The following is a 25,046-nucleotide window of genomic DNA, read 5'->3' on the forward strand; positions in this document are numbered from 1 at the left end:
TCTTCTTGGGTCAATACCCTGATATGTGTATGTAGTTGACACCGTACATTTGTCTAAAGGGTAGCTGCATTGAACACTTCTCATAGGAAAGCCTGGTCTGAATGCTCGTATGTCCGTCCTGGGAGTAGAATGTAGGCGACTTGGAGACACGTTTAAATTTCGCGGGGAGAAGACATTCCCCGCACTCGGCTTTCCTTATTCATAAGCCAGAAAGTCCAACCGTAGACTTATCTGCTTGCATCAACTCATTATCATAATTCGTCAAGAGTAGTGGAAATATTCGACATAAGGTCCGTTTTGATATTCCCAGTCAAACACTGCGTGTGATCAGCACTCTCCGTATCAGCCGTTTCCAGTCCGACAATTCGAAGCCGAGCTTGTTTGATATATCTTCCTCCTCGTTTCTGGGTCGTGAAATTTCTTCCCAACAGACAATGACAGCTACGATAGAAAATACGGTGGCAGAGATTCCTCTTCCGCCAGTACCAGACATCATCTCGAAAATGCCATGGATGCAACTAGGAAATTTCGAGATTGCTTCCTCGAAAACCCCACCACCAAAGCCATATCCTGCGCAAAGCACGCCGGCTGAGAGAGCCGCAGCGAGGTTTGGAGTACATGGGAACGCAGTTTGTATGAGTATTTCCCCTTATGAACATATCGTATCGCACTTACTAAAATGTATACAGTGACCGGCGGCGCTGGCATGCTGGCTCTGACTTCAGCTCGAGCTTTACTTGAACATGGTCTCACTGGACTTGCACTTTTCGACCTACCAAGCGCAATAGAAAAGAGTAAAGATGCAATCGAAGCATTAAGGACGGAATTTCCGTCAGCGAAGATCATCACACAAGCCTGCGATGTGACGGATGAAAAGGGTATGATAGCGGCCACTCAATCTGCAAAGTTCCAATTGGGCGAGCTCAACATACTATGCTGCTTTGCCGGGATGGTCGGTTGTGTCCCCTCTGCGGAGCAATCTGTGGATCATTGGAGGAAGATTATTGACGTCAACACAACTGGTTGCTGGATTGCTGCACAGGCTGTTGGGAGGTGTGTTACTTTGAGTCACCTGAGCGATGTCCACCAATTGGATTTATTGGGATACGCAACAAAAAAGCACACAGTACTGCATACTGACGTGAGGACATAGGGAGATGATAACCGGTAAACACGGGGGGAAAATCATTTTCATTGCATCAATTTCCGGTCACCGTGTGAACTATCCACAGCCCCAAGCCGCTTATAATACCTCAAAAGCCGCATTACTACATATGAAGAACAGTCTGGCAGCGGAGTGGACGCGTTATGGTATCCATGTCAATACCATTTCCCCCGGTTATATGGACACAGTTCTCAACGAAGGTGATGACTTGGCGCCATGGAGGCAGATCTGGGCAGAACGAAACCCCATGCGTCGTATGGGTGCACCGGAAGAGCTCACTGGGCCAGTCGTTCTATTGTGTAGCGATATTGGCGGAAGTTATATCAATGGCGCCGATATCGTGGTAGATGGAGGCGGGCTGGTTTTTTGAGCGAAAGGTCTAGATTTCCTTGCAGTTAGAACGCTGATCTAAATAACATGTGAGGACGACATGGCTGGATTGACTAAGAGTTTACATCACTGCCTAGCCGCTTCAGCAAGTTAGACTATGAGTTAGCCGGCCCTGGTTCCAAAGACGGTGTAACATGTTACTTAACATGTTACACGTCCCATAGTCAAAGGCTCCTTGCGTCGGCGCCGTTGGCTGCTTCGTTAGAAGGGAGCAGCTTATTCGTTCTGGCCAGAAAGCTATGTAGGGTATCTCGTACCAGTCTGGTAGAACACGTGGCGCCACTGCGAATCAGACACTGTTGGGAACTGCATTGTAGGCTGACCAGTGGAAATGAGTCGAGGACTGATGGCCTGATGGTATCCGACCGAGGATGTACGTCTAGGATATCGCAGTCACTATCGTATCGAAGCGATTGCTCAGTGACGCTTGCATTGGGTTTGTAACAAGCTATTAAGGTACAATCAGACAATATCTTATAAGGAAATGGATACGGAAGATGAAGGTGTAGAAAGAATGAGAGTGTGAAGTGATCGGAGCTTAGCTGCTGATGTCATAGTCTAGTGTGCCTTAGCCGCCAGGCACCCGAGCTTCCATCAGCGTCACCTGCTCATCAAAATAATAATCGTCTTCCTCAACGAACTTGCTTGCCGGCCACCAAACTATCCTTAACACATTGATTGTCCGTTGCATTTCTCGGCTTTATCACTACTTTACTTTTTGAATACTAGTACAAGCTTTTGATCTGGATTATAGCCGTATCCACCCCGCCATCCGGTCGTGTGGATCGATTCCTGCTAAACTAACGGCTTTCGCGACTCCACAACTGTCGCTCGTCAAGATTGTTCTCGCTCACTTCGCCTCGTTCGGTCATCTTTTCAAGATAATCGCAATTACCTTCGCAAGATAAAGGCTTAACGCGCCATTCGTCAAGTATAATTGGAAGGACGTTATAGGAGACTTGTTTGGCGACGGCCAGTACCGGGCTTGGTCACGAGCCACCGGCTGGACAGTATGAGAAGCCTGCAGAGAATCGCTGCGGGCTTGCTCTGTAGCATGCTATTTTTCGTGGTCGCGGCACAGGGAGAGACCACTATACATGAACCTGGTCGATGTGCTATTCGCGGCCACTGCGGGAAAAAGAACATATTTGGCGGGGAATTGCCCTGTCCCGATAATGGGCTTGCGCGCGACCCAGACGACGCAGTGAGAGAAAAATTGGTCTCGCTATGCGGAAGCAAGTGGTCTGAAGGGTCTGTATGCTGCGAGGAGGAACAGGTAAGCGTCATATTCCGGGGGGGTTTTCCCGTGCTCACTGACGGACCTGTCTGAATAGGTCGATGCATTGAAAAAGAACCTGAAACTTGCAGAGGGTATCATTGCCTCGTGTCCCGCATGTGTCGATAATTTCTTCAACATGTTTTGTACTTTCACATGTTCCCCGGACCAGTCGTTATTCATCAACGTCACGCAAACCGAGCCGAAGGGAGACAAATATCTGGTCACGGAAATAGACAATCTCTGGTCGGAAGAATACCAGAGTGGTTTCTATGACAGTTGCAAAAATGTTAAGAACGGCGCATCTGGAGGAAAAGCAATGGATTTCATTGGAGGAGGTGCCAAAAATTATACGCAGTTCATGAAGTTCCTAGGCGACAAGAAGCTTCTCGGTAGCCCCTTCCAAATCAATTACGAAACGGAACCTCGATACCCAGATGCTCAGGGTATGGAAGCCCTGCCACTTGTTCCAAAGGCTTGCAATGATTCAGATCCGGCCTATCGATGCTCTTGTGTGGATTGTCCCTCAGTATGCCCGACGTTACCGGAGGTGAAATCGCAGAGCCGTTGTCATGTCGGACTTATGCCGTGCATGTCATTCGCTGTCATTATCATCTACTCAGTATTCCTCTCTCTCGTTGTATCTATATCGAGCTACGTGGCCTACCGAGAACGACGGTATCGCAAACCCGAGCGGGTAAGACTATTACAGGATCCCGTACAAAGTGATGAAGAGGACGATGGTGAAATTGTTCGTGGTGCTGCTTATGTAGACACACCGCATAAGCACTACAAGCTGAATGGTATATTCGACAAAGCCTTTAACCGACTGGGAAGTAAATGCTCCCGCTTTCCTATGATTACTATCTCTGTTAGTATTGTCATTGTCGGGCTCCTTAGCTTGGGCTGGCTTCGATTTGCTGTAGAGACAGACCCTGTTCGTCTCTGGGTTAGTCCTACTTCCGACGCAGCTCAAGAAAAAGAGTTCTTTGATGAGAACTTTGGCCCTTTCTATCGTGCCGAGCAAGCATTTTTGGTCAACGATACCGGACCTGTGTTGAGCTACGATACTTTGAGCTGGTGGTTTGATGTTGAAAGCCGCGTTCGTCGCATGATTTCTCTAAAGCAGGGACTGACTCTGGATGATGTTTGCTTTAAGCCGACGGGCGATGCTTGTGTGGTACAATCATTGACCGGTTATTATGGCGGCTCGTCTGCTGGTGTCACACCTAGGAACTGGCAAAAAAAGCTCTCACACTGTACCGAATCTCCCGGTGATGTTAGCTGTCTTCCAGACTTCAAACAACCTCTACAACCTACTATGATTCTTGGCGGCTATGAGGGCACAAATAATGTCCTCGATGCAAACGCTATTGTTGTTACCTGGGTGGTAAATAACCATGCACCAGGAACAGAGGGTGAAAGTAGAGCAATCGACTGGGAAGACAGTTTGAACCAAGTCTTGGAGGTCGTTCATGAAGAAGCCCGCGAGCGCGGTCTTCGTTTATCTTTCAATACCGAGAGCAGCTTGGAGCAGGAGTTGAACAAATCAAGTAACACCGATGCAAAAATTGTGGTTATCAGCTATGTGATCATGTTCATCTATGCGTCTCTGGCGTTGGGATCCGGAGCGTTAACTCTTCGGTCGCTGTTGACTAACCCATCAAACGTACTGGTTCAATCCAAGTTTACCCTAGCCATTGTTGGAATCGTGATTGTTTTGATGTCCGTTTCCTCTTCGGTTGGATTGTTCTCCGCCCTTGGCATCAAAGTGACTCTTATTATCGCAGAGGTCATTCCGTTCCTGGTGCTTGCCGTTGGAGTCGACAATATTTTCCTGATTGTTCACGAATTTGACCGTGTGAACATCAGCCACCCAGATGAGGAGATTGACGAGCGCGTTGGCCGTGCACTTGGCCGCATGGGACCTAGTATCCTTTTATCGGCGATTACTGAAACGGTTGCTTTTGCTATGGGTATATTCGTCGGCATGCCAGCTGTGAAAAACTTTGCTGCTTATGCCGCTGGTGCCGTTTTCATGAACGCCATCCTTCAGGTTACCATGTTTATCGCTGTTCTTGCACTCAACCAGAGGCGAGTTGAAAGTTTGCGTGCGGACTGTTTTCCTTGCTTTACCGTACGCCGAGCAACATCGTCTGGTTTGCCGGACGGAGTAGCGTATGATGATATGGCTGGAGAAAGCTTCTTGCAAAGATTTATCCGCCGTATCTACGCTCCAACTCTTCTAGACCGGAGAGCAAAGGCTGCTGTTATAGTCATCTTTCTTGGAATATTCACAGCCGGACTGGCCTTGATTCCTGAAGTCAAGCTGGGTCTTGACCAACGTATTGCACTTCCAAGAGACTCTCATCTCATACAATATTTCGATGATCTCGACGAATACTTTCAAACTGGTCCTCCAGTGTATTTTGTCACACGTGGAGTCAACATAACCGAAAGATCTCACCAGCGACAAGTTTGCGGGCGATTTTCTACTTGCGAAGAGTACTCGCTCCCTTTCGTGCTGGAACAAGAGTCCAAACGCCCCAACGTTTCCTATATATCTGGAGCTACTGCTAGTTGGTTGGATGACTTCTTTTACTGGCTGAATCCCCAACAGAATTGCTGCAAAGAAAATGGGAAAGTCTGCTTTGAAGATCGTACGCCACCTTGGAATATTACCTTATCAGGTATGCCTGAAGGACAGGAGTTTGTCCACTATGTTGAGAAGTGGATTGAATCCCCTACAGACGAATCATGTCCTCTTGGAGGAAAAGCTCCGTATAGCAACGCGGTTGTGATAGATAACCATCGCTTTACCATTAACGCCAGTCATTTCCGAACAAGCCACACGCCCTTGAAGAGTCAGACTGATTTCATCAACGCGCAGGCATCTGCTCGACGTATCTCGGGTTACCTATCCAAGGAACACAACATTGATATCTTCCCCTACTCGAAGTTCTATATTTTCTTTGATCAATACTCCTCTATCGTTCGTCTCACCGGGACTCTGCTTGGTACGGCCGTCGGTATCATCTTTGTTGTCAGTTCAGCGTTACTGGGATCTGTGGCTACCGGTGCAGTTGTTACCACGACCGTCGTCATGATAGTCGTTGACATCATAGGAACCATGGCCATTGTGGGTGTATCACTCAATGCAGTTTCGCTTGTCAACCTAGTGATTTGCGTCGGTATCGGAGTCGAATTCTGCGCCCATATTGCTCGTGCATTCATGTTCCCGTCGCGTAACTTGCTAGATAGAAGCCCAAAGTTGCGTGGTAAGGATGCCCGAGCCTGGACAGCACTCATCAATGTCGGAGGCAGCGTCTTCAGCGGCATCACTATCACGAAATTGTTGGGTGTCTGTGTACTTGCTTTTACGCGAAGCAAGATTTTTGAGATCTACTATTTCCGTATTTGGTTGGCTCTTGTGATTTTTGCCGCGTCCCATGCCTTGATTTTCCTCCCTGTTGCTCTGAGTTATTTTGGTGGAGAAGGTGAGCATCATATCTTCCTAGTATACGTCTTCCACACTAACCGGATCATTTAGGCTACGTGGACCCAGAGTCAGATGGTGGCTTGGAAGACAATCTCGCCGCTCGCGGCTATCGATCACTACTAATGAACGACGAGTATGACTCCGAAGAAGAGGATTGAGATCGTACTCGGGGTCTACATAACGGAGTTTCATGCTACAATATGTGTAACGTAAAGAGAATATCGTGGATGTTCAGCTACTCTGGTGGAGTTTTGATTTGATGGAGTTTGGTTTTTAAGATCGCCAGATTTTTGATTAGCCAGAATAGTAGATGGTATGTCTATCCATTTTGTATGTACGAGGAATGGGCGTATAAATAATATTTGAGCAATATAAAGCATTTATCCAGGAATGGGAAGATAGTTGTAATGCACTTTCGTCTTTGCGTAGGTGAATTCTCAGCGAGCGGTTTTACTATATCAGGACCTGCTCCTGTATCATTCGGGTCAAAACAGAAAGTTCATTTTCACACCCATGGATCCAGGATCATAGTCATCATCGCCTCCACGTATCATCAATACTAGCACTTAAGCCCTGACAGCCCGTAGGCACAGTATAGCTACGATTCGGGTCACTCTCCCACGTAATACTGCCATCAGTATTCTTAATGATGAACTTATACTGAAACGACTCGCCAGCCGGCAGATCCACGGTGACCGTCCATAGAGGATTAGAAGATGTATATTGACTCGCCGACATCAGCACGGCGCTGGACGTGCTCCACGAACCGAGTTGACTAATCGAGCCGGAAAGGTAAACTTCCTGACCATATGTGGTCGTGACGGTCTCCTGGAATGTGACTGCAACAGTTGATGCGGCTGTACACTCTGGACTCCTATCGCCATTGCACAACGAGCTACCGGAGACAGAAGACCAGGGTAAGAACGCCCTCGGCTCTCCGGAGGCCATGGGCACGGCGATAATGCCACTCGAACTAACGGTGACGTTTATGCAGGTGTATAGTTCGGTAAGGAGAGTGCCGGATGAGTAGCCGCTACCGCTGAGGGAGAGGATGTATGAACTCCCGCTGGAGCCGAGGTTGGAGAGAATGGTGATTAGTTGTAGGCCTGATGTACCTTTGCGCATTGCGATTGTGTTGGAGTCTTGGTATATAGGTATATTCTTTTGTCTTGCTGTTAGTACAAAAACCTACAGCCAGCTCAGGGTTGAGAAGATGAAGCTTACTTTATAAGTCAGAAAACCCGAATCCTTGCCCATGGCCAGTGTGCGAATGGTGTTTGATGTTGCAGTATGTGTGTATAGTTGTGCAGTGGTCGAGTAGTCAGATGGCCAGAGAGCTTCGCGGTTGAGGGGAACGTTTCCTCCACTAAAGTGCTGTTCTTGTCCATAGTACAGGATTGGGATACCGTCTGTGAGGAAGATGAAAGAGATAACATTCTTCGCTTCTGAGTAGTCGCTAGTGTAACTATATAGATATCATACTATAAGAATCATACGGCCATCCCCGAGGATGAGAGGAGAATACTCACGATGCGAATCTAGGATTGTCATGATTCTCAATGAAGTTCCCGAGGAGAGTTGTGTCGGCACAGTCGGATTTGACAGTGTTGATCATGTCATATAGATTGCTAATGCTGCCGCTGGAGGATTCAAAAGCGTAGAGCAATTGCCAGTAACTATATGATACTCCTATTAGCAGTCTCAATGTTAACCAGGGTATGTGAGTGGCAACTTACATCGGATAGTTCAACACTCCGCTAAGGTAATTCTGATAGGGGCATACATATGCTGGATCACCGTCGTCTACTTCTCCGATACAGTAAACGCCAGCAGAATCCTCGAAATCGGGAAAGAAGTCTTCTTGAATGTGCGCTGCAGAGTCGATACGGAGTCCGTCGACTAAATTAGACAGTCAGTACAAGTGCCTAATTGTGGTCTAGAGCAAGACCGGGGGAATCATACTGGAATAATTAGCAACAAATGACTTCGCCCAGGAGTTCCAAGTGTCTTTGACGTATGTTTGAGTAGTGTTAAGATCCGGTAGAGAGACATAGGTGTCTCCTTCCCAGCAGTCCTCGACGTCTGTCTGGTTATTATAGTTGGTAATCAGACAGTAGGGATGGTAGTAACTTTCTGATGGAAATGGGTTGAAGATACTATAGTCGACGCTGGTGCCGGGCCCATCATATGCCTAGATACTTTCTGTCAGATACTCTGTCCGATTTCACCCACTAAAGAAGCATGAGTCGTACCATATTGTTTACCACGATGTCAACCATCAGGTACATTCCTCGAGAATGTAGCGCATTGGAGAGTGCAAGTAAATCTGAGGAGGAACCGTAATGGGCGTTGACCTCGTAACTAGAACGAAGTCAGAATCAGGTGAATGTTGTAAGAATCAAGACCATAGGTTGAAAGGTTTACCTACGCATTCTGCTGCCAATAACCATGGTAAGCTTCGCCATCCTGAGTGTCGCCTTCAAAGTTCTCGGTGACTGGCGTTATCCAGATGGCTGTAAATCCCATACCCTGGATATAGTCGAGCTGTTCATGTCTCAATAATAACATTTAACGTCTAATACGACATGGAATTACATACATGATTGATCACCCCCTGCCAGCTACCGCCACAGTATAGCTATTGACCTCATCAGTGTAATAGTTAAAGGAGGAAGTACTCAGACCTACCCCGTCAGCAACATCGCAAGAAGCCGTGGTCGAGTTACTAGTCAATCCAAAGCGATCCGTAAGCAAGAAGTAGATGGATTGACTGCGCCATTGGCCCGCAGACAATCCCAGTGTCATACTAGCAAGAATACTCCACACCAGAGAAACGTTGGATAGCTTCATAGTAGCGGATGTCGTACGTCTATTATTGGGAGTACGTGAGGTTTGGATACTCAAACACAACAGACATCTCCTACTTGCCGAAGAGAAGCATATCTTGGTCTTTTTATCTATTCGACTAAAAATTTGACTGAGAGCCGGATGTCGGCTTTTCCTTACTTACTCCGCAATCTGGGGGACGCGAAAGTATGCATACCGGTAGAAAAGCCCTATGTAGGCAGATCCAATGGACTAGGTATGGAGGTAGGGGTTTAGGTAAAGAACAGATACAAGGAGTACTATAAACGAATTTTCATTTGCAACTACGCGGTCAGTTGACGCTTTCTGGTGCCTGCGTGTCCCAAGCTAGCTCATAAATAGAATAGCTTATTCGAAAATCCTGAAGAGAGTACGTGGATTGCAATCAATTTTAGCAGACATAAGCAATGTGGCGTCAAGCCTCGTCTCACCTGGTGTCGGTGAAGGACGGTAGATGATAACAAGCTAGTTTTTCATGGCGGACAACTCGACGAAACAGGTTCGTCCTCTCAGAGTCAAATCTCCACACACGGACAATTACCGGACATAGACCATTCCCTTTGTAGTATTATATTTCACTTGACTAAGTGGCTTCAATACACCATAGACCGGGTCCCAGAACGAATCCGCTGAGGAAGCTGAGGGTCACATTGACTCGGAGGTTTTCCTCTCCACTACAAAGTATAGCGCAGACACTAGGAAGAGAGATAACAGATAGAATGGAAACCATCAATGCGTACGCGGTGTCACCTTGGACAGATCGACTGCAGGTGAGAGGCGAATGTGACAGAGAGAAAGCCATCGGAATCGCCAACAGTGCAGAAGGTATCCTAATCGCCACCAGCTCGTCCGCCAAGGGTGACATGGTAGGCATGGGAGGCAGCATTAAGGACACCTAGGTCAACATTGCAGATGATGTACTGACTAGCTACACTGCAATGCTATTAAGACGAACAGAACAGAACCCATACACAGCTAAGCTGGAAGCAATAGCTACAGAATTGAAATGTATTCTGCCATGGGTCTTCAGTAGACAAGTGACAATCCTCAGCAGCAATTGATCTATATTAGCTGCTATTGGACAACCGCGCCAACAGTCTAACCAAAGCGTGATTCAACAGATATATATAATGGCCCAGCTTCTTCGGGGAAGGGAAAATGTGATCAGCCTACTTTGGGTCCCAGCATATACTGATTCTGCATTAAGATTGAAGGCGAAAATGGCCACTTAAAGATCAACAAAAGAAGAATGTGAACCAGAAAAGCAACCGTACCAGGCTAAATCTACCGCAGTGAGACTTGCTATCACCAAACAACGATATACGAGAGCCCTTCCAGATGGAGTGGGTAACTACTCAAAGACCATTGACTCAGCCTTGCCAGGAAAGCACATCAATAGCATATATGATGGGCTGAAGCGGAAAGAAGCTATAGTTCTGGCGCAACTCCAGACAGGAATGACTAGGCTTAACAGTTACCTGAATAGGATAGGAGCCGTAGAGTCAGACCTCTGCGCTTGTGGCCAGGCAAGCGAGACTATAGAGCACTTTCTATTCCGCTGTATAAAGTGGGTAGGAATGAGAGAAGGCATGCTATAGTGTACAGAAATGAGAAGAGGGAGTCTGTCTTTTTACCTTGGAGGAAAGGCACAATCTGATCCTGAGCGATGGCGACCAGATATTAAAGTGGTACGAATGACAATTAGATATACAATATCAACAGGAAGACTTGACACAGAGCAGGAACAGGAGCCAAGTCAATCACTGCAAAGCTAGCACTAACTAACTATTCCCACCCTCACATACGATAGACACCGCTGTAGCCGCCGAGGATAGGACGCTATACACTTAAGAAGACAGCCTTTAAGCCGGTCTATCAATTCTTTTTAACAAGATGTTGTGAACCACAGGCCAAGGAGGCCTTAACTCCGGATACCAAGATAAATACGTTGAAGCAGGAAAAGCAGGGGCTTGTAGGAGGAGAGGTCGGAAACACATGAATTGTATATATCTAGAGCACTATCATAGTGCCCTATAGGGTTAGCCCGTCCGGGCATAATAAATCATCATCATCATCACCATAAACCGGGTTTTCTTTCTCTGGGTATAGCACCAATTCAACCGCTCCCGTTCTCAAGGCAGTCTCACGTCAAATATGACTGCGTGACCTTTTTGGCTGACTGGTCTGTATATATTTCAACAACGGAACACCTATCATTCATGCCTTGGTATATGTCCATGAATATTTACCATGTCTCGCTGGGTCGGGCCAGGTTCTGTGATTCTTTCACCAAACCTTTCAAGGTTGGAAAGCGTTATACTAGAGCATGCCCCTTCCAAGCCTAGCCTTATAGCCCTATCTCCACTTCAACCATAAATGTACAACTTTTGTAGCGTCGAATTTATCCTTCGATCTTTCGGCGATATGCCATGGAAGTACGTATCCCCGTTGATTCGCCACAACTCGTATCCCCTGCTTTTGGAAACTCTGTGGTATATTGTGTGTCCGAAAACCCAAGCCTTGACTCCACTAGACGTTAATATCTGTGAGAGTACTTTAGTTCCAAATGCAGAGCTCCAGGGATTATTTGGATGCTCCGGGCTGGATGTATCCTGGAAGGACGGGGCATGATACTGCCTTTTCTTCTGTGTCTTGTTCTTGTTTTGTATGGATTCTAACTCGCTCAACAGCCAAGAAAGGTCTGCCTTATAATTCTCATTATGCTCTTCAACCGTTCAGTCTTCAATCTTCTTGAAATCTTGAATTTTAGTTGAAACAATATCCCGTGCTGCATCTGGGACTTTTGACCAGAGTGTGCAACCAAGCACAGTAACATGGGATTCAGGTATATCGTAACGACCCCAGTGGAGCAGGATCAAAAAGCCATTTAGAGATGGCTCCTGCTCGAGCTGCTTAGCTTTCTGTAGCCCTGCCGCAAAAGTGTCATTATAGAACTCATCAAAGGCACATCACGGCCCTGGTGATGAGTAATAGATTCGATACTACCAGTCGTATCACGTTTATCATATAGATATCTCTCTAAAGTGGCGTGGAACCTGAAATTCACATCATACGGTAACGGGTATCTATTACAAGGCCCTATCTGGGCCATATGATGGCAACAGTCCCCGCCCAGCATTATAAAAGTATCACCAACATAAACATCGCTAAAACGAGAAGTTATCCTAGCCAATGCTGAGAGGTGGCCTACCGCATGACCGGCTGTATATAAAAGATATAACGAGCAATCACCGAAGAGGTCGTGAGCTGGATGGCCATTAATATCCAGAGGAAAGTCTGTTATCTTGACGGTCATCTCATCCCAAGTAGTCAGACTCCAAGATTGGGATTCGAGAATTCGAAAGAAATCCAGTACAAAGGTTTTAGTGAAACCTGGCCTTGTTATCACTGATGTCGAAGGCGGGAATTTCGACATATCGCCAACATGATCCCAATGCCAGTGACTCAAAACCACGCTGTTGATGCCTTCAAGGACAATATTGTTTTCTTCAAAATCTTCCGGGACATCCTTTTTCACTTCGGCTGTCCAGCCAGCCTCACGCATGCGATCTGCGACAACAGGCGAAAGATTGTCCCAGTCTTTGCGGACTTCAAGGTCAAACAATATCCGTTTTCCTGATGGATGTCCAACGAAATACGAAAAGCTAGGCACTTTGTCAAGTGTTTTTAGACCAAGAATGGTCGGTTTTGCAAATCGTGACATTGGAAATTTGGAATGCTGCCAAGAAAAGCAGTGCAGATGAACGTGACCTTTACGGCCACACTTCCTTTCGGAATTGTGATGCTGCCACTCATGCTGTCAACGATAGATCGCGAATAAAACCATTTCACCACCATGGCAAGTTGGGAAGACTGTAAATCAAAGCAGATTGCAAGGATCTCTAATAGAAGTTGTCGAGATCTCCAACTATTGGCTTACAACCGATAGCAACTATGAAGTCAACGTCACTTCTACAAAAGAATATTCCCTACACAGTGAGTGAACGACTACTTCATTGGGCACGGAGCTACTAATTCAGCTGTCAATAGTTTCACGACCCCACGCTCTTGGATAATCGGCCTTATGTGGGTGGAACCTGGAATAACCACAATGAACGAAAGACATTCGAAGTAGAAGGTATGCCTCGTCTTGTCGTGAATTTTCTCTAGGCTTCCAGCAAAGGGGAAACAACCCATGAAGGTAACAGAACTCGTCTAGATCCCACCGATCAACAAATCTTGGCCCATATTATAGATTGCAATGCATCGGACTACAGCGCTGCTATCGAGATAGCTCACAAGACATTTCCTTCCTACAAAACCCTCTCCCCTAAAATACGGGGTAAACTTCTACGAAATTGGTCACGGCAAGTATCAGAATCTGCCCAAGATCTGGCAGCTATCTGTACTCTTGAATTGGGCAAACCATTCAAAGAGTCGCTTCGAGCTGTGGACTATGCTGTAACGTTCCTCGACTGGTTCGCCAATCTTGCCGAACAAGGCTGTGGGATGAGTCCATTCCAAGCTCTGCTGCTGCTGAAGGACGGGCGACTAGAATCTGGACCATTCGTCAACCAGTCGGTGTCGTCTGCGCTATTACACCCTAACAATTCTGGTGTGCTCAAGAAAATTGCACCGGCTCTGGCAGTCGGATGCACAGTTGTACATAAGCCGGCGCCAGAGACACCACTGTGTGCCATAACTCTCGCAAAAACCTGCGAAAGAGCCGGGTTTCCTGCAGGTGCTTATAACATGTTACCAAGTTCACCGAAAAACGCGTCGTCAATTGGTTCTCTCTTCTCCTCACATTCTCTGGTACGCCATGTAACATTCACGGGCTCAATTAGTGTCGGGAAATTTCTGGCTGAGAAGTGCGGAGCGAATCTGAAAAAGATGACCATGTAACTCAGGGGATATGCGCCCTTCATAGTGTTTGAGGACGCCGAGATAGATTTGGCTGTAAAATGTGAGTGTGTTCTGTTTGTTGTCTACACAAGCGCAAGGAGCTGGCAATCTAACCTCCGAGAACATAATGAAATACAGCGCTATTGGCATGTAAATTTGCTTCTGCTGGGCAAGTATGCATCTATGCCCATCGAGTATTCGTACACAGATCCATATTAGACAATTTCGTCCAGAAACTGCTCGAGGCGATTCAAAAGAATGTACGCCTAGGAAATCCGTGGGATGATGGAACGACTCTGGGACCTCTCTACGCAACCAACGGTGCTGAAAAAGTCCATAGACTGGTCCAAGACGCTGTAGAAAAAGGTGCTCACCTGTGTACCCCAGATATCTATCAAGAGGGATCCGCTTTTTATCACTTCGATTCTCGGTGATATGACAGAACATTTTCGACGCAGCAGTCTTTCCGAAATTCATCGACTTGACATTGAAATTGCTTTGTTGAACTGGATTAATGACCTTCCAGAGCCTCTTCACCTCTATGACCGCAAAACACGGACCCTTAATCCATATGAGTTCAAGATTCGGCACTTCATGTTCCATACTTTGTAGCGCTGATAATCTTCTATCGTTCTGAGACATCAGGTCACCCATTCTCCCTCACAAGCCTCCTAGCTGCCTCATTTGTCTCTGGAATCTCCGAAGAATACATATCCTGGGGCGATGTATCATTCCTTGCTTCCGCTTCTATATTTTACCTGCTGGTGGCCAGTTTGATACAATTATCCTCCTATCGATACTCTCATTTCAAACAGAATGCCGAAAACGAAATTCTGATAGCCCGTACAACTTTCAACGAGCTTTCGAAGCGCTTTCCTACAGCACATGGCGCAAAACGAATTTTCGAGAACCTCTTGTGTAAATCTCGTCAAATGGCTCCTGCGACCCAAACATTCCCCATGATTTTGTCTCCATTTCAACAGCAATTGTTCGCGCCTTTTGGTCCAGATCTTTGTCCTTCCTGGACTGTGTTATTTGGCTCCAGCGATGTGTCTGATGGGTTGCACCAATCTGCGTCGATGCAAAATGACAAACCAGTTCGCCGCTTGGAAAACAGTCGTATGCTAGATCTGAATGCTGGACAGGTATCGCATACCCCATGATATGACCTCCGATCTAACCCTTAACGCGCACGCCGAAAGAGCTCAAGAAGGTAGCAGCAATAATATGAAGTTTGTGCAACCCGCAGAAGATATAAGTGACTTGACATGTTCATCCTGCGCGCATATAATTCACCAATCCAGGTCCCTTCTTACTTCACCTTGCAGACGGTTTTGCAACTTATCATATGAATTTAGTACACACCATGTTACGGCCAGTTGCTCTCGGGCTTCGGGTATTTCCTCTCAAGATCGAGAATTTACAAAATGGCGCTGACCTGAACGACCGCTAGCCATTTTCTTTTACTCTTAGAGAATCTGAGCACAAAGCGATGAGTCTCTAGAAAGATGGCATGTGTCTAGCTAAGTGGTGAGGTCGAGGGTTGATATCAATACCTCGCCTAGAACGGGCTAGTCCCATTATGGCATCCAGGCAGGAGTCTACATGCATCAGGTGATATCCTGCCACAAAGTTGATCTCAGTAGTGGTCTCATCTTGGTGAACCTGTCTTTTTAAGAGGATCGGATATGGTTCAACCATGATAACAAGATTAGAAGAACCTATTCTTGTTTTGCGGACAGACTGGTCAGGGAAGTAGATTGAGATGGTTAATCAACCATACTACATAAGGAAATTTGCATCTGAGCTTCTCGGTTGGGAGCCGACATTCCGCGTGTGCTGGCCAGTTTCAGGGTTTAACAGTACCAGCTGACAGCCTGAGAGAAACTCAATGGTTGCTATTAACCGGAGCTAGCTATTCAGTAGCATGCGCGGGGTATAATAGTTGCTGTGAAGAACCTTGGAACAAAGGGCATGGTTTTGCGGCGAGTAAACCACAGACCTCTGACTACTAGTCAGCACATGGACTATTACGTGAAGTCAAAGAATCTCTGTACTCCAAACTCGCCGAGGCGTCTAAATTCTGGCCCCATTTGTGGAGGCGAGGCTGGAAATTTAGCCAACGAAATACTGGGCACTAGTGAATTGTCATGACAAGCTCGGCAATGGGAGATGTGTTCTATGCCGAAAATGCCACTGCTATCGTATCATGAGATGGTAAGCGCTTTGCTACTGGTACTTAGCCAGCCAGCTGCTTCACCGACTGACTCGGGGAGCCACAGCACAGAAGCCATCCTGCTAATTACTCCCAAAGTGACGGAGGAAAGGATCTTACAAGACCGGCTATATACGTTCGACACACGCTTTAGGAAGTACACCCCGTACTCCGTCCTCAGCACTCTATTATTGCGGGGAACTCGTTTCCCCAGAATGGGTAAATGGACCAGTCTGGGTATGATTGACTCCCCCCTTATTTGCTAGTATCCAGTGTCCACTCGCCGCCCCGATGCACTTGGCGGCCCGAGATGCACGGGCACGGTTAACCTAAATATTAAGTGGTCAATCGATTGGAGAAGGTTTCAGTCCCTTACTCCCTTCGACTCGCTTGAGCGAGATAAGCCTTCCTGTTCTCTGCGCAGCTGTCACCGCAAATTCCCCCGGTTCCTGTCCCATTTCCCCAGATTGTCGCGTGGCAAGAGCAGCTTTAGCCTGAATTTGGGGCGACAGCAAGAATCAAAGATATTCATTTGTTGATTCACACTGCTTTATCCAGCAGCAAGGTATAGTCACCCCATGGCCTGTCGCTATTGGCTATTAAATATACAAAAAAAGCAGCCGCCACATGGTGTGTATCTTGCCCGGGTATATTAGAGATGGAAGGATTTAGCCGCGGCTTTTGAAATGTAGGATTCAAATAGAAGCCTCATCTCGAGTGTCGGGGATTCTCTTCATCTTGTACACCCTCCACGAGTCAGATATCGCTGTCTTAATCTTGAGTCCTCAACACGAAGGCTTAGCTTGCAAGAAACGGTTCGCTCGACCTGCAAGTGATTATGGGAAAAGACACCTTTGAGCTCGCTGGCCGCGAGTGGCCCAAAGTAACATGGTGGAAGATGAAGGGGATGCGATTTGTGTATCTCACTTTGTGGGCTGCTATGATTACATCGGCTACAAACGGTAAGGAGTCTGATTGTGAGATCACAGAGACGGAACAGAATTGCTAACTAGTTGGTTTAGGTTACGACGGTTCTTTGATGAATGGTCTGGAGGCAATGGACTCTTGGAAAGCGTGTAAGTTATACTTTTTGTTTTGCCTTTCGCAGACGGAAGATATGGACTGACAATTTTCAGCCTACCACTATCCTTCCAGCAGTACTCTAGGTTTACTGACAGCAGCTATGTCAATTGGATCAATGTTGGCAATCCCAGTGGTTCCCTATGTTGCTGATGTTCTGGGAAGGCGAGCTGGCGTTGTCATTGGCTGCGTGATCATGTTGTTTGGGGTCGCCATGGTCTCCATCGGATACCGTGTTGCTCTCTTTGTCGTGGGACGTATTATCCTCGGATTTGGTCTTGGTATTGCTCAGGTAACAAAGTAATGGTCTCAAATGATAGACGTCTAGAGAGCTAATAGTTCGCACAGGAATGCTCTCCTCTTCTAGTGGCTGAGCTCGTCCATCCGCAACACCGAGCAATCTACAGTACCATCTACAACTCGCTTTGGTATATCGGTAGCTTAATTGGCGCATGCGTTGCCCTGGGTATGTTGTCCAAGAGGTATCCAGGTTTTATAGCGTGTTAATGATTATGTATAGGTACAAATCACATCCAACACAGTGCGTGGTCCTGGCGTGTACCTTGTCTTTTGCAGGGTATTCCGTCCATCTGCCAGCTTGTTTTTATCTGGTAAGAATGTATTAAGCACAACAGATGCGAACATACACTAACAGTCTACCTTATAGGACTGTACCAGAGTCTCCTCGTTGGCTTATTTCGAAGGGTAAACATGCTAAAGCGAAGCGGGTCCTGGCTTATGTCCATGCTCAAGGCGATGAAGACGATGAGCTGGTGAATGTCGAGTTTGAGGAGATTCAGCAGACTATCGCCCTGGAGAAGGAGTTTGAAGGTAACTCTTGGTCTGAACTATGGTCGACTCCTGGAAACCGACACCGCTCTATCATTTTGATCTCTATTGGTTTCTTCTCACAATGGTCTGGTAATGGTATTGTTTCTTACTTCCTGCCTCAGGTATGTTACAATTATTGTCATTCGAAAGTGACTGGCAACAGCTAATCAGTATAGGTCCTCAAACTCATCGGAATCACGAACAGCAACACTGTCCTGACTATCAACTCAATCCTCAATGCTGTCAACGTCGTTTCGGCCACCGGTATATGCTTCTTTGTCGACAAGTTCGGTCGACGCAAACTTTTCCTGACCTCCTGCGCTGGCATGATTTCCTGCTTTGTTGCCACTACTATTGCCCTGGCTCGTTTCCAAATAGACCACGACGCTGGCAAGGGCACAAACCAGAACGCCGCAAATACAGTTATTGTTTTCATATTCTTGTTCTACATCTCCTACAATATCGGCTTCAGCGGTATGCTTGTATCTTACTCTTCTGAGATTCTGCCTTATCGCCTCCGTGCCAAGGGTCTCACTCTCATGTTCTTCTGCGTTGATTTGAGTTTGTGGTTCAATCAATACGTGAACCCAATTGCTCTCGATGCTATCCACTGGAAGTACTACATCGTATATTGTGTGTGGTTGGTGTTTGAGACTCTTGTTGTTTGGAAATTCTATATCGAAACCAAGGAGACACCTTTGGAAGAGATTGCTAGATTCTTTGATGGCGACGGAGCTATTGTTGGAGGTGGTGCTGCTACGGAAAAGACTCGTCAGCTGGCTAGCACTTTGGACGGTCCTGAAGCTCATGACTCCGAGAAAGTCATCGCAACGCAGACTGAGATTGTGGGATGAGGTGAAATTGTCCTTTCAACGGTGGAGTCTTGGCTGGGCCAGGGTATCTTTATGACCTCGGGGTGATCTGTGAATCCTGAATATTGAAGCTACAATGCTGAATGGATACGTATACCTGTCTATATAATGCCCTAACTTATAATGCCTCTTTCTCACGTAATTATATACGATATCCTTATTCCTAAAGTACCTAGGTATCCCTATGCATAGATGCAGACTATATTCATATTAAGTAGGTATGAAAATTTGGAATCCCTTATAAATTTTAAGGCACAATACAGTCTTTCAAGAATCTTTCCTGTCAACGGGCATAAAAATGCGCATATTTAGCTTCGTAATGCAGAGCGGTACTTCTGTTTTTATCCCGAGCGACTCTATATCCAGAGTCGTACGACAAAAGAGATAGGATATACCCGGCACTCCATCGCAAGACAGACTAAACAACTCCATTGGCAGGATTCGTCAAGCAATAATCTAAGTGATATGTCCGGATTTCCCGCCTTAAGTCCTATCAGACAGATTCAGTATCAGTAGAAATCCACTTATACCCAGACATTATAAAAGAAAGGTAGCAAGAGTTGGGGAAGAAACCGCCCACGGGAATAGGTGGCTAGTACTACCGTCGCTGAAAATTGCAAACGTCGAGATAAACACGCAAATTTGCGTTCCTCTATCAAGAGCAGCGGATATAATGTACTCTATATTAGTCGATCCTAAGAGCGAATGAGCGTTCGTAGCCGGTAAAATGATCATGATAAAAAACTCGATACTTATTCATATTCCTACCAACAACTTCGACTTGCACCATTCTATTTCAACTTGTTTCATTACTATCCCCACCAGCCATCGGAAGACAATATACAACTGACAACTGACAAGCTTGACATACCTGTGATTGCGTGAGACGGAGTTTTCCGTTTGTTATCCATGGATACCCGGCAGTAGCATGCCACTATTGACTCCTGGGATACACTTGCAGATTGAGTCGGATAGGAAAAAGGGTCCATTCATTTTGAATGTGCGGCGGAGACATTTCAAGTATCAATGGTACCACTTGATTATGGAAAGTTGATAACCATCTGGGCAGGTTTGACCCCTCCTTATTCTTTGCAGTATGACAAGGCTATACATCGCGTGTTATCTAAACCCTGGTCCATTCAGGAAGGTTAGTGAGAACTCAAGAGACGACAACTATCATTCCCCAAAGAGATGCCTAGAGAGACATGCTGGTAATTGACGTGATATGAACGTTGATCGTGTGGATAAAGCCCTCAGAAAAAACTTCGGTATTCGAGGTTTACTGAATCGCCGCGGAGCTAGATGTAGTCGTAACGAGCTATAGACCGATACGCCCCGACGACAGTACATCTTGGCCCAGTTGCTAATCGGTGGATGGGTGGAGAAGAATGCCCATCGATATGTTGAAGAGGCATATCTTGACTTGACAGGCGAGGAGCTCTTGATCTGGATCGGTAGGCACAGAAAGAGTTACTGGTATGTTTAAGGAGTCGCGATTAGCCTAGTTGTGATGTTTGCTAAGTTCTTGCGGGTCTCAGGAAAATTTCTCATAGAACATACGTACCCTAATGTGAGTGAAGACAGTGTTAGGGTATTAGGGTTAGGGTATAAAAGAGGGGGAAAACATGTCCCAAAAAGGAAAAGTGCGGGGTGGAGAGGCGTGTGCTGCTTTGATTGGCTGAATGAGCTCTCTACATTAACGCTATTCCCAATTGGGTTTGATAGCTGGTGGGACGACGGCAAAAAAAAATTCACCTTTTTTTCTCCTCTCCTCTCCATTAAGTGCAAAATCAAAATACACATTTCTTTTTTTTGTCTCTTGTTTTCTCTTGCTTTTCTTTATGCTCCTTTTGCTCTCAAAGAGATTTGAGGAGACTGCAGAAGTTTTTGGTGTTTGCAGCAAGTCTGTTAGCTTGTGGCCCCGCATCACAGGTTTTCTTCTTTCTTGAGAAATTGTTCACGACGCTTTGCGTCAAAATAGGGGTTAGAAAGAAGAAGGCAGAAGATACAGTTACACAAATCAGTTGCCTACCATGGATCAACAGAGATTTCTGCAGCAACTGCAAATCATCCTTAACCGTAAGAGCATCTTCTTACTTGGACTGATCGCATAAGACTAACGAGTCATGTTGCAGCTTCCACTGGTGACTTGAAGGAAGCCACCAGTGTCCTTCAAAAAGAGTTCTACAACAAACCCGAATCATTCCTTTTCCTCCTCCAATTAGCCACCTCTCACGACAGTGATGATCTTCGTCAGTTGGCTGCCGTTGAGGCCCGAGGCCTTGTAGGCAAGTTCTGGCTCAAGGTCCCTCAGAACCAGAAGCCTCAAATTCGGGAACAATTACTCCGAGGAACCATGAGCAGCAGCTCCGAGCTTGTTCGTCACGCTATTGCCCGTATTGTTTCCTCGGTAGCCAAGATCGATCTTCAGGACGGCGAGTGGGCCGATCTGCCCAACTTCTTGCTTCAGGCTGCCCAGAGCGGAAACAAAGAGGAGAGGGCGATTGGTGTCTACATCTTCTTCACTATCCTCGAGTCTTTGGGTGAAGGGTTCGAAGATAAGTTCCAGGACTTATTCACTCTCTTCAGCAAGACCATCCGTGACCCCGAGAGCGCCGAGGTCCGCATCAATACTCTTTTGGCTTTGAGCAAGCTTGCAATGCATCTCGACTCGGATGAGGACGAGGTCCCTGTCAAGGCCTTCCAGCAAGTTTTCCCAGACATGGTCCGTGTCCTCAAGGATGCTATCGACACCACTGACGAGGACCGTATCATGCAAGCCTTTGAGGTCTTCCAAACCTTGCTCGGATGTGATCCGGCATTGATGAACGTCCACATGAATGATCTAATTACTTTCATGAACGAAGTTTCCGCAAACACACAGCTGGCTGAAGATACCCGAACTCAAGCCATTAGCTTCCTTATGCAGTGCGTCAAATACCGCAAGCTCAAGGTTCAGGGTCTTCGTGTTGGTGAACAGCTTACCCGCACCGCTCTTCACATTGTGACTGAACTCGATGACGACGACGATGAAGACGAGATTACTCCCGCTCGCTCTGCCCTTGGCCTTCTCGACATGCTTGCTCAGAGCTTGCCTCCAAGCCAGGTCGTTGTACCACTTCTCCAGGCTCTTGGCCAATACTTCAACAGCGAAAACCCAGACTATCGTCGTGCCGGTATCCTGGCTTTGGGTATGTGCGTTGAGGGTGCCCCCGACTTTATCAGCAGTCAGTTCGGTGAAATATTCCCAATTGTCCTTCATCTTCTCAGCGACAAGGAACCCAAGGTTCGCCAGGCTACTTTGCACGGTGTTGCCCGTCTTGCAGATGATCTCGCAGAAGATGTTGGTAAGGAGCATGCCAAGCTCATGCCTCTTTTGGTGCAGAACCTCGCTAGCGCCATGGAAAACTACAAGGGCGAGGAAAGCGGCCCCACTGTTAATATTATGAAAGCTGCTGTCAGCTCCATTGATGCTGTCGTTGACGGGCTCGATGAGAAGGATATCGTCCCTTACCAGGATGAGCTTGTTCCCCTCTTGCACAAGCTCTTCCAACACCCTGATTTCAAGATTAAGGGTCTCACTGCTAGCGCCATTGGATCTCTCGCGTCTTCTGCGGGTGAGGCTTTCCTCCCTTACTTTGAAAAATCCATGCACCTTATGCAGGAATATGCCACCAAGAAGGAAAGCGAGGAGGAGCTTGACCTCCGTGCTAGCATTATTGATGCTATGGGTGAGATGTCCGCTGCAGCCGGTCCTCAACACTACCAACCTTATGTTGAGCCTCTTATGCGTGCTAGCGAAGAAGCCCTTCACCTTGACCACTCTCGTCTCAAGGAAAGCACCTATATGCTGTGGGGATCCATTTCCAAGGTTTACGGAGAGGACTTCAAGCCTTTCCTTGATGGTGTTTTTAAGGGCTTGAGCGCTTGTATCGAACAGGAGGAAGCCGATCTTGAGGTTGAACTTGGTGACGCCGCTAAGGACCTCGTTGGTCAGGAAGTTACTATTGGAGGTCGCAAGGTGAAGGTTGCCGAAGCCTCCGATGATGAGGATGGTGACATTGAGGATATTGACCTTGACGATGAGGATGACTGGGAAGACTTCACTACCGTTACACCTTTGGCTCTCGAGAAGGAGATTGCTGTCGAGGTTATTGGCGACTTGATCAGCCACACCAAGGGTGCCTATCTCCCTTACTTTGAAAAGACCATTGAGTTGGTTCTTCCCCTTACCGAGCATCCTTATGAGGGTGTCCGCAAGAGCACCATCAGCACTTTGCACCGTGCGTACGCCACCTTGTTCTCCTTAGCTGAGGAGAATGGCCAAATGCCAAAGTGGCAGCCTGGTCTTCCCCTCAAAGTCCAGCTTCCAGTTGAGGTCCAAAAGTTCGCTGAGATTTTGATGACTGCCACCATTAAGATGTGGGGTGAAGAAAGTGACCCGTATGTATTTTTTTTTTCTTTCTTGATATTTCCCTTCTTATACCGGACTGGCACAAAAAGACTGTTCTACATGATGACAACACCGTTACCCAGCTCACTCAGACATGCTATATAAAGCATGATTGCTGTTAACAACGTATTCCAACGTAACCTGATTTTGGTCATGTTATTTACACTTCACTCACAAAGTCCCTTTCGGATGTATGCTAATCAGACCTCATATATAGGGCTACCGTTGGCGATCTCTGTGGCAACCTTGCCGAAAACCTTCGTTACACTGGTCCTGCACTGGTTGCCAATGAGAATGTCTTGACCAATGTTGTCCAACAAGTAACTGACCTCATTACTAAGAAGCACGCCTGCCAGCAGGAATTCGCTGAAGATGAAGAGCTCCAAGAATCCGTCGAGGAGACTTCCGAGTTCGACTGGATTGTTATTGACCGTGCCCTTGACGTGGTTTCGGGGCTAGCTGCCGCTCTTGGCCCTGACTTCCCCCAGCTCTGGAAGATCTTCGAGAAGAGCGTCCTCCGATTTGTTAGCAGCTCTGAAAATATTGAGCGCGCTACTGCCGTTGGAACCCTCGCCGAAGTCATCACTGGAATGAAGGATGCCGTCACTCCGTTGACCGGCCGTTTCTTGCCGTTACTCTTGAAGCGTCTTGACGATGAGGACCCTCAGACAAAGTCCAACGCTGCCTATGCCACTGGGCGTTTGATTGAGGCCACAAACGATGCTTCTATCGTCTCTCATTTCCCCACCATTCTTCAAAAGCTTGAACCCTGCCTCCAGCAACAGGTGTCTCGTCTGCCGGACAATGCTACAGGTTGCTTGTCTCGCATGATCTTGAAGCAGCACGATAAGGTTCCAATTGCCGATGTGCTCCCTGCTATTGTCAGCATTCTTCCGTTGAAGAACGATTACGAGGAGAACGAGCCCTTGTACAAGATGATTGCACAGCTCTGTAAGCTCCTCTTCATCATGAGTTTGCTATCCCTAACATCTACTAATACTGTGTTTAGACAAATGGGAGGATCCTACCGTCCGTAATCTCACTCCTCAACTTCTTCCCATCTTCCAGGCCGTTCTCTCCGACGACGAGCAATTGGAAGAGGAGCGCCGCAAGGAGGTGATGGAACTTGTCTCATGGCTCAACAAATAAACAATCGGTTTACTTCAGCCATCATGAGAACACCAAACACCAAAACAAAAAAAAACTCCCCCATTGACGATTTGTTAACGACGGATAGATTTAATGATCACCAAAGGAATGAAGAAAGGAGGAAGTAGTAGAATATCAGAGATACCCCGGGATTTTGATGACGAGCGACATGATTACCAAAATGGTTTGGAAGCGAGGAAAACTGGCTCCGATTGAACTTGAATGACTCAAAGAAACTCGGAGGGTATATTCATTTCAGTTGGGCGAGTGGACTAGGGTTTATACTGTGTTGGTTACTTTTATTTTCCCTTTGTTTATACATAAATAGCTCTTTCCCTTTGCCCAC

At 46.8% G+C, this 25,046-nt stretch overlaps 8 protein-coding genes across 8 annotated transcripts, besides 1 other annotated feature; 6 read left to right on the forward strand and 2 right to left on the reverse strand.

Annotated features, from left to right (window-relative positions):
• Nucleotides 1–434: 434 nt before the first annotated feature.
• On the forward strand, nt 435–1,535 carry TSTA_082610 (oxidoreductase, short chain dehydrogenase/reductase family; the record flags this gene model as incomplete). The annotated part of the gene is made up of 3 exons (XM_002477946.1): nt 435–633; nt 690–1,053; nt 1,154–1,535. The coding sequence occupies 3 exons, from the start codon at nt 435–437 to the stop codon at nt 1,533–1,535; spliced, it is 945 nt and encodes a 314-aa protein (XP_002477991.1).
• A 1,032-nt stretch (nt 1,536–2,567) lies between these two features.
• TSTA_082620 (patched sphingolipid transporter (Ncr1), putative) lies at nt 2,568–6,488 on the forward strand (the record flags this gene model as incomplete). Its single annotated transcript, XM_002477947.1, has 3 exons — nt 2,568–2,831; nt 2,890–6,328; nt 6,382–6,488. 3 exons carry the CDS (start codon nt 2,568–2,570, stop codon nt 6,486–6,488), a joined length of 3,810 nt encoding a protein of 1,269 aa, XP_002477992.1.
• Nucleotides 6,489–6,864: 376 nt separating this feature from the next.
• Nucleotides 6,865–9,180, reverse strand: TSTA_082630 (alpha-amylase, putative; the record flags this gene model as incomplete). The annotated part of the gene is made up of 9 exons (XM_002477948.1): nt 6,865–7,491; nt 7,555–7,795; nt 7,860–8,006; nt 8,067–8,229; nt 8,293–8,521; nt 8,583–8,691; nt 8,759–8,874; nt 8,930–8,968; nt 9,019–9,180. 9 exons carry the CDS (start codon nt 9,178–9,180, stop codon nt 6,865–6,867), a joined length of 1,833 nt encoding a protein of 610 aa, XP_002477993.1.
• Nucleotides 9,181–9,914: 734 nt separating this feature from the next.
• TSTA_082640 (uncharacterized protein) lies at nt 9,915–10,094 on the forward strand (the record flags this gene model as incomplete). The annotated part of the gene is made up of 2 exons (XM_002477949.1): nt 9,915–9,931; nt 9,986–10,094. The coding sequence occupies 2 exons, from the start codon at nt 9,915–9,917 to the stop codon at nt 10,092–10,094; spliced, it is 126 nt and encodes a 41-aa protein (XP_002477994.1).
• A 69-nt stretch (nt 10,095–10,163) lies between these two features.
• Nucleotides 10,164–10,757: a mobile genetic element.
• Nucleotides 10,758–11,930: 1,173 nt separating this feature from the next.
• Nucleotides 11,931–12,919, reverse strand: TSTA_082650 (uncharacterized protein; the record flags this gene model as incomplete). The annotated part of the gene is made up of 2 exons (XM_002477950.1): nt 11,931–12,124; nt 12,151–12,919. The coding sequence occupies 2 exons, from the start codon at nt 12,917–12,919 to the stop codon at nt 11,931–11,933; spliced, it is 963 nt and encodes a 320-aa protein (XP_002477995.1).
• A 230-nt stretch (nt 12,920–13,149) lies between these two features.
• On the forward strand, nt 13,150–14,386 carry TSTA_082660 (succinate semialdehyde dehydrogenase, putative; the record flags this gene model as incomplete). The annotated part of the gene is made up of 4 exons (XM_002477951.1): nt 13,150–13,191; nt 13,246–13,333; nt 13,451–14,096; nt 14,320–14,386. The coding sequence occupies 4 exons, from the start codon at nt 13,150–13,152 to the stop codon at nt 14,384–14,386; spliced, it is 843 nt and encodes a 280-aa protein (XP_002477996.1).
• A 2,767-nt stretch (nt 14,387–17,153) lies between these two features.
• On the forward strand, nt 17,154–19,080 carry TSTA_082670 (hexose transporter protein; the record flags this gene model as incomplete). The annotated part of the gene is made up of 7 exons (XM_002477952.1): nt 17,154–17,277; nt 17,338–17,391; nt 17,452–17,687; nt 17,744–17,861; nt 17,916–18,006; nt 18,063–18,348; nt 18,403–19,080. The coding sequence occupies 7 exons, from the start codon at nt 17,154–17,156 to the stop codon at nt 19,078–19,080; spliced, it is 1,587 nt and encodes a 528-aa protein (XP_002477997.1).
• A 2,051-nt stretch (nt 19,081–21,131) lies between these two features.
• On the forward strand, nt 21,132–24,700 carry TSTA_082680 (importin beta-4 subunit, putative; the record flags this gene model as incomplete). The annotated part of the gene is made up of 4 exons (XM_002477953.1): nt 21,132–21,177; nt 21,234–23,541; nt 23,769–24,502; nt 24,561–24,700. The coding sequence occupies 4 exons, from the start codon at nt 21,132–21,134 to the stop codon at nt 24,698–24,700; spliced, it is 3,228 nt and encodes a 1,075-aa protein (XP_002477998.1).
• Between the last annotated feature and the right edge of the window lie 346 nt (nt 24,701–25,046).

The sequence above is a fragment of the Talaromyces stipitatus genome, genomic scaffold, assembly GCF_000003125.1.
Source record: "Talaromyces stipitatus ATCC 10500 scf_1105507295527 genomic scaffold, whole genome shotgun sequence".
Taxonomy (NCBI): Eukaryota; Fungi; Ascomycota; class Eurotiomycetes; order Eurotiales; family Trichocomaceae; genus Talaromyces; species Talaromyces stipitatus.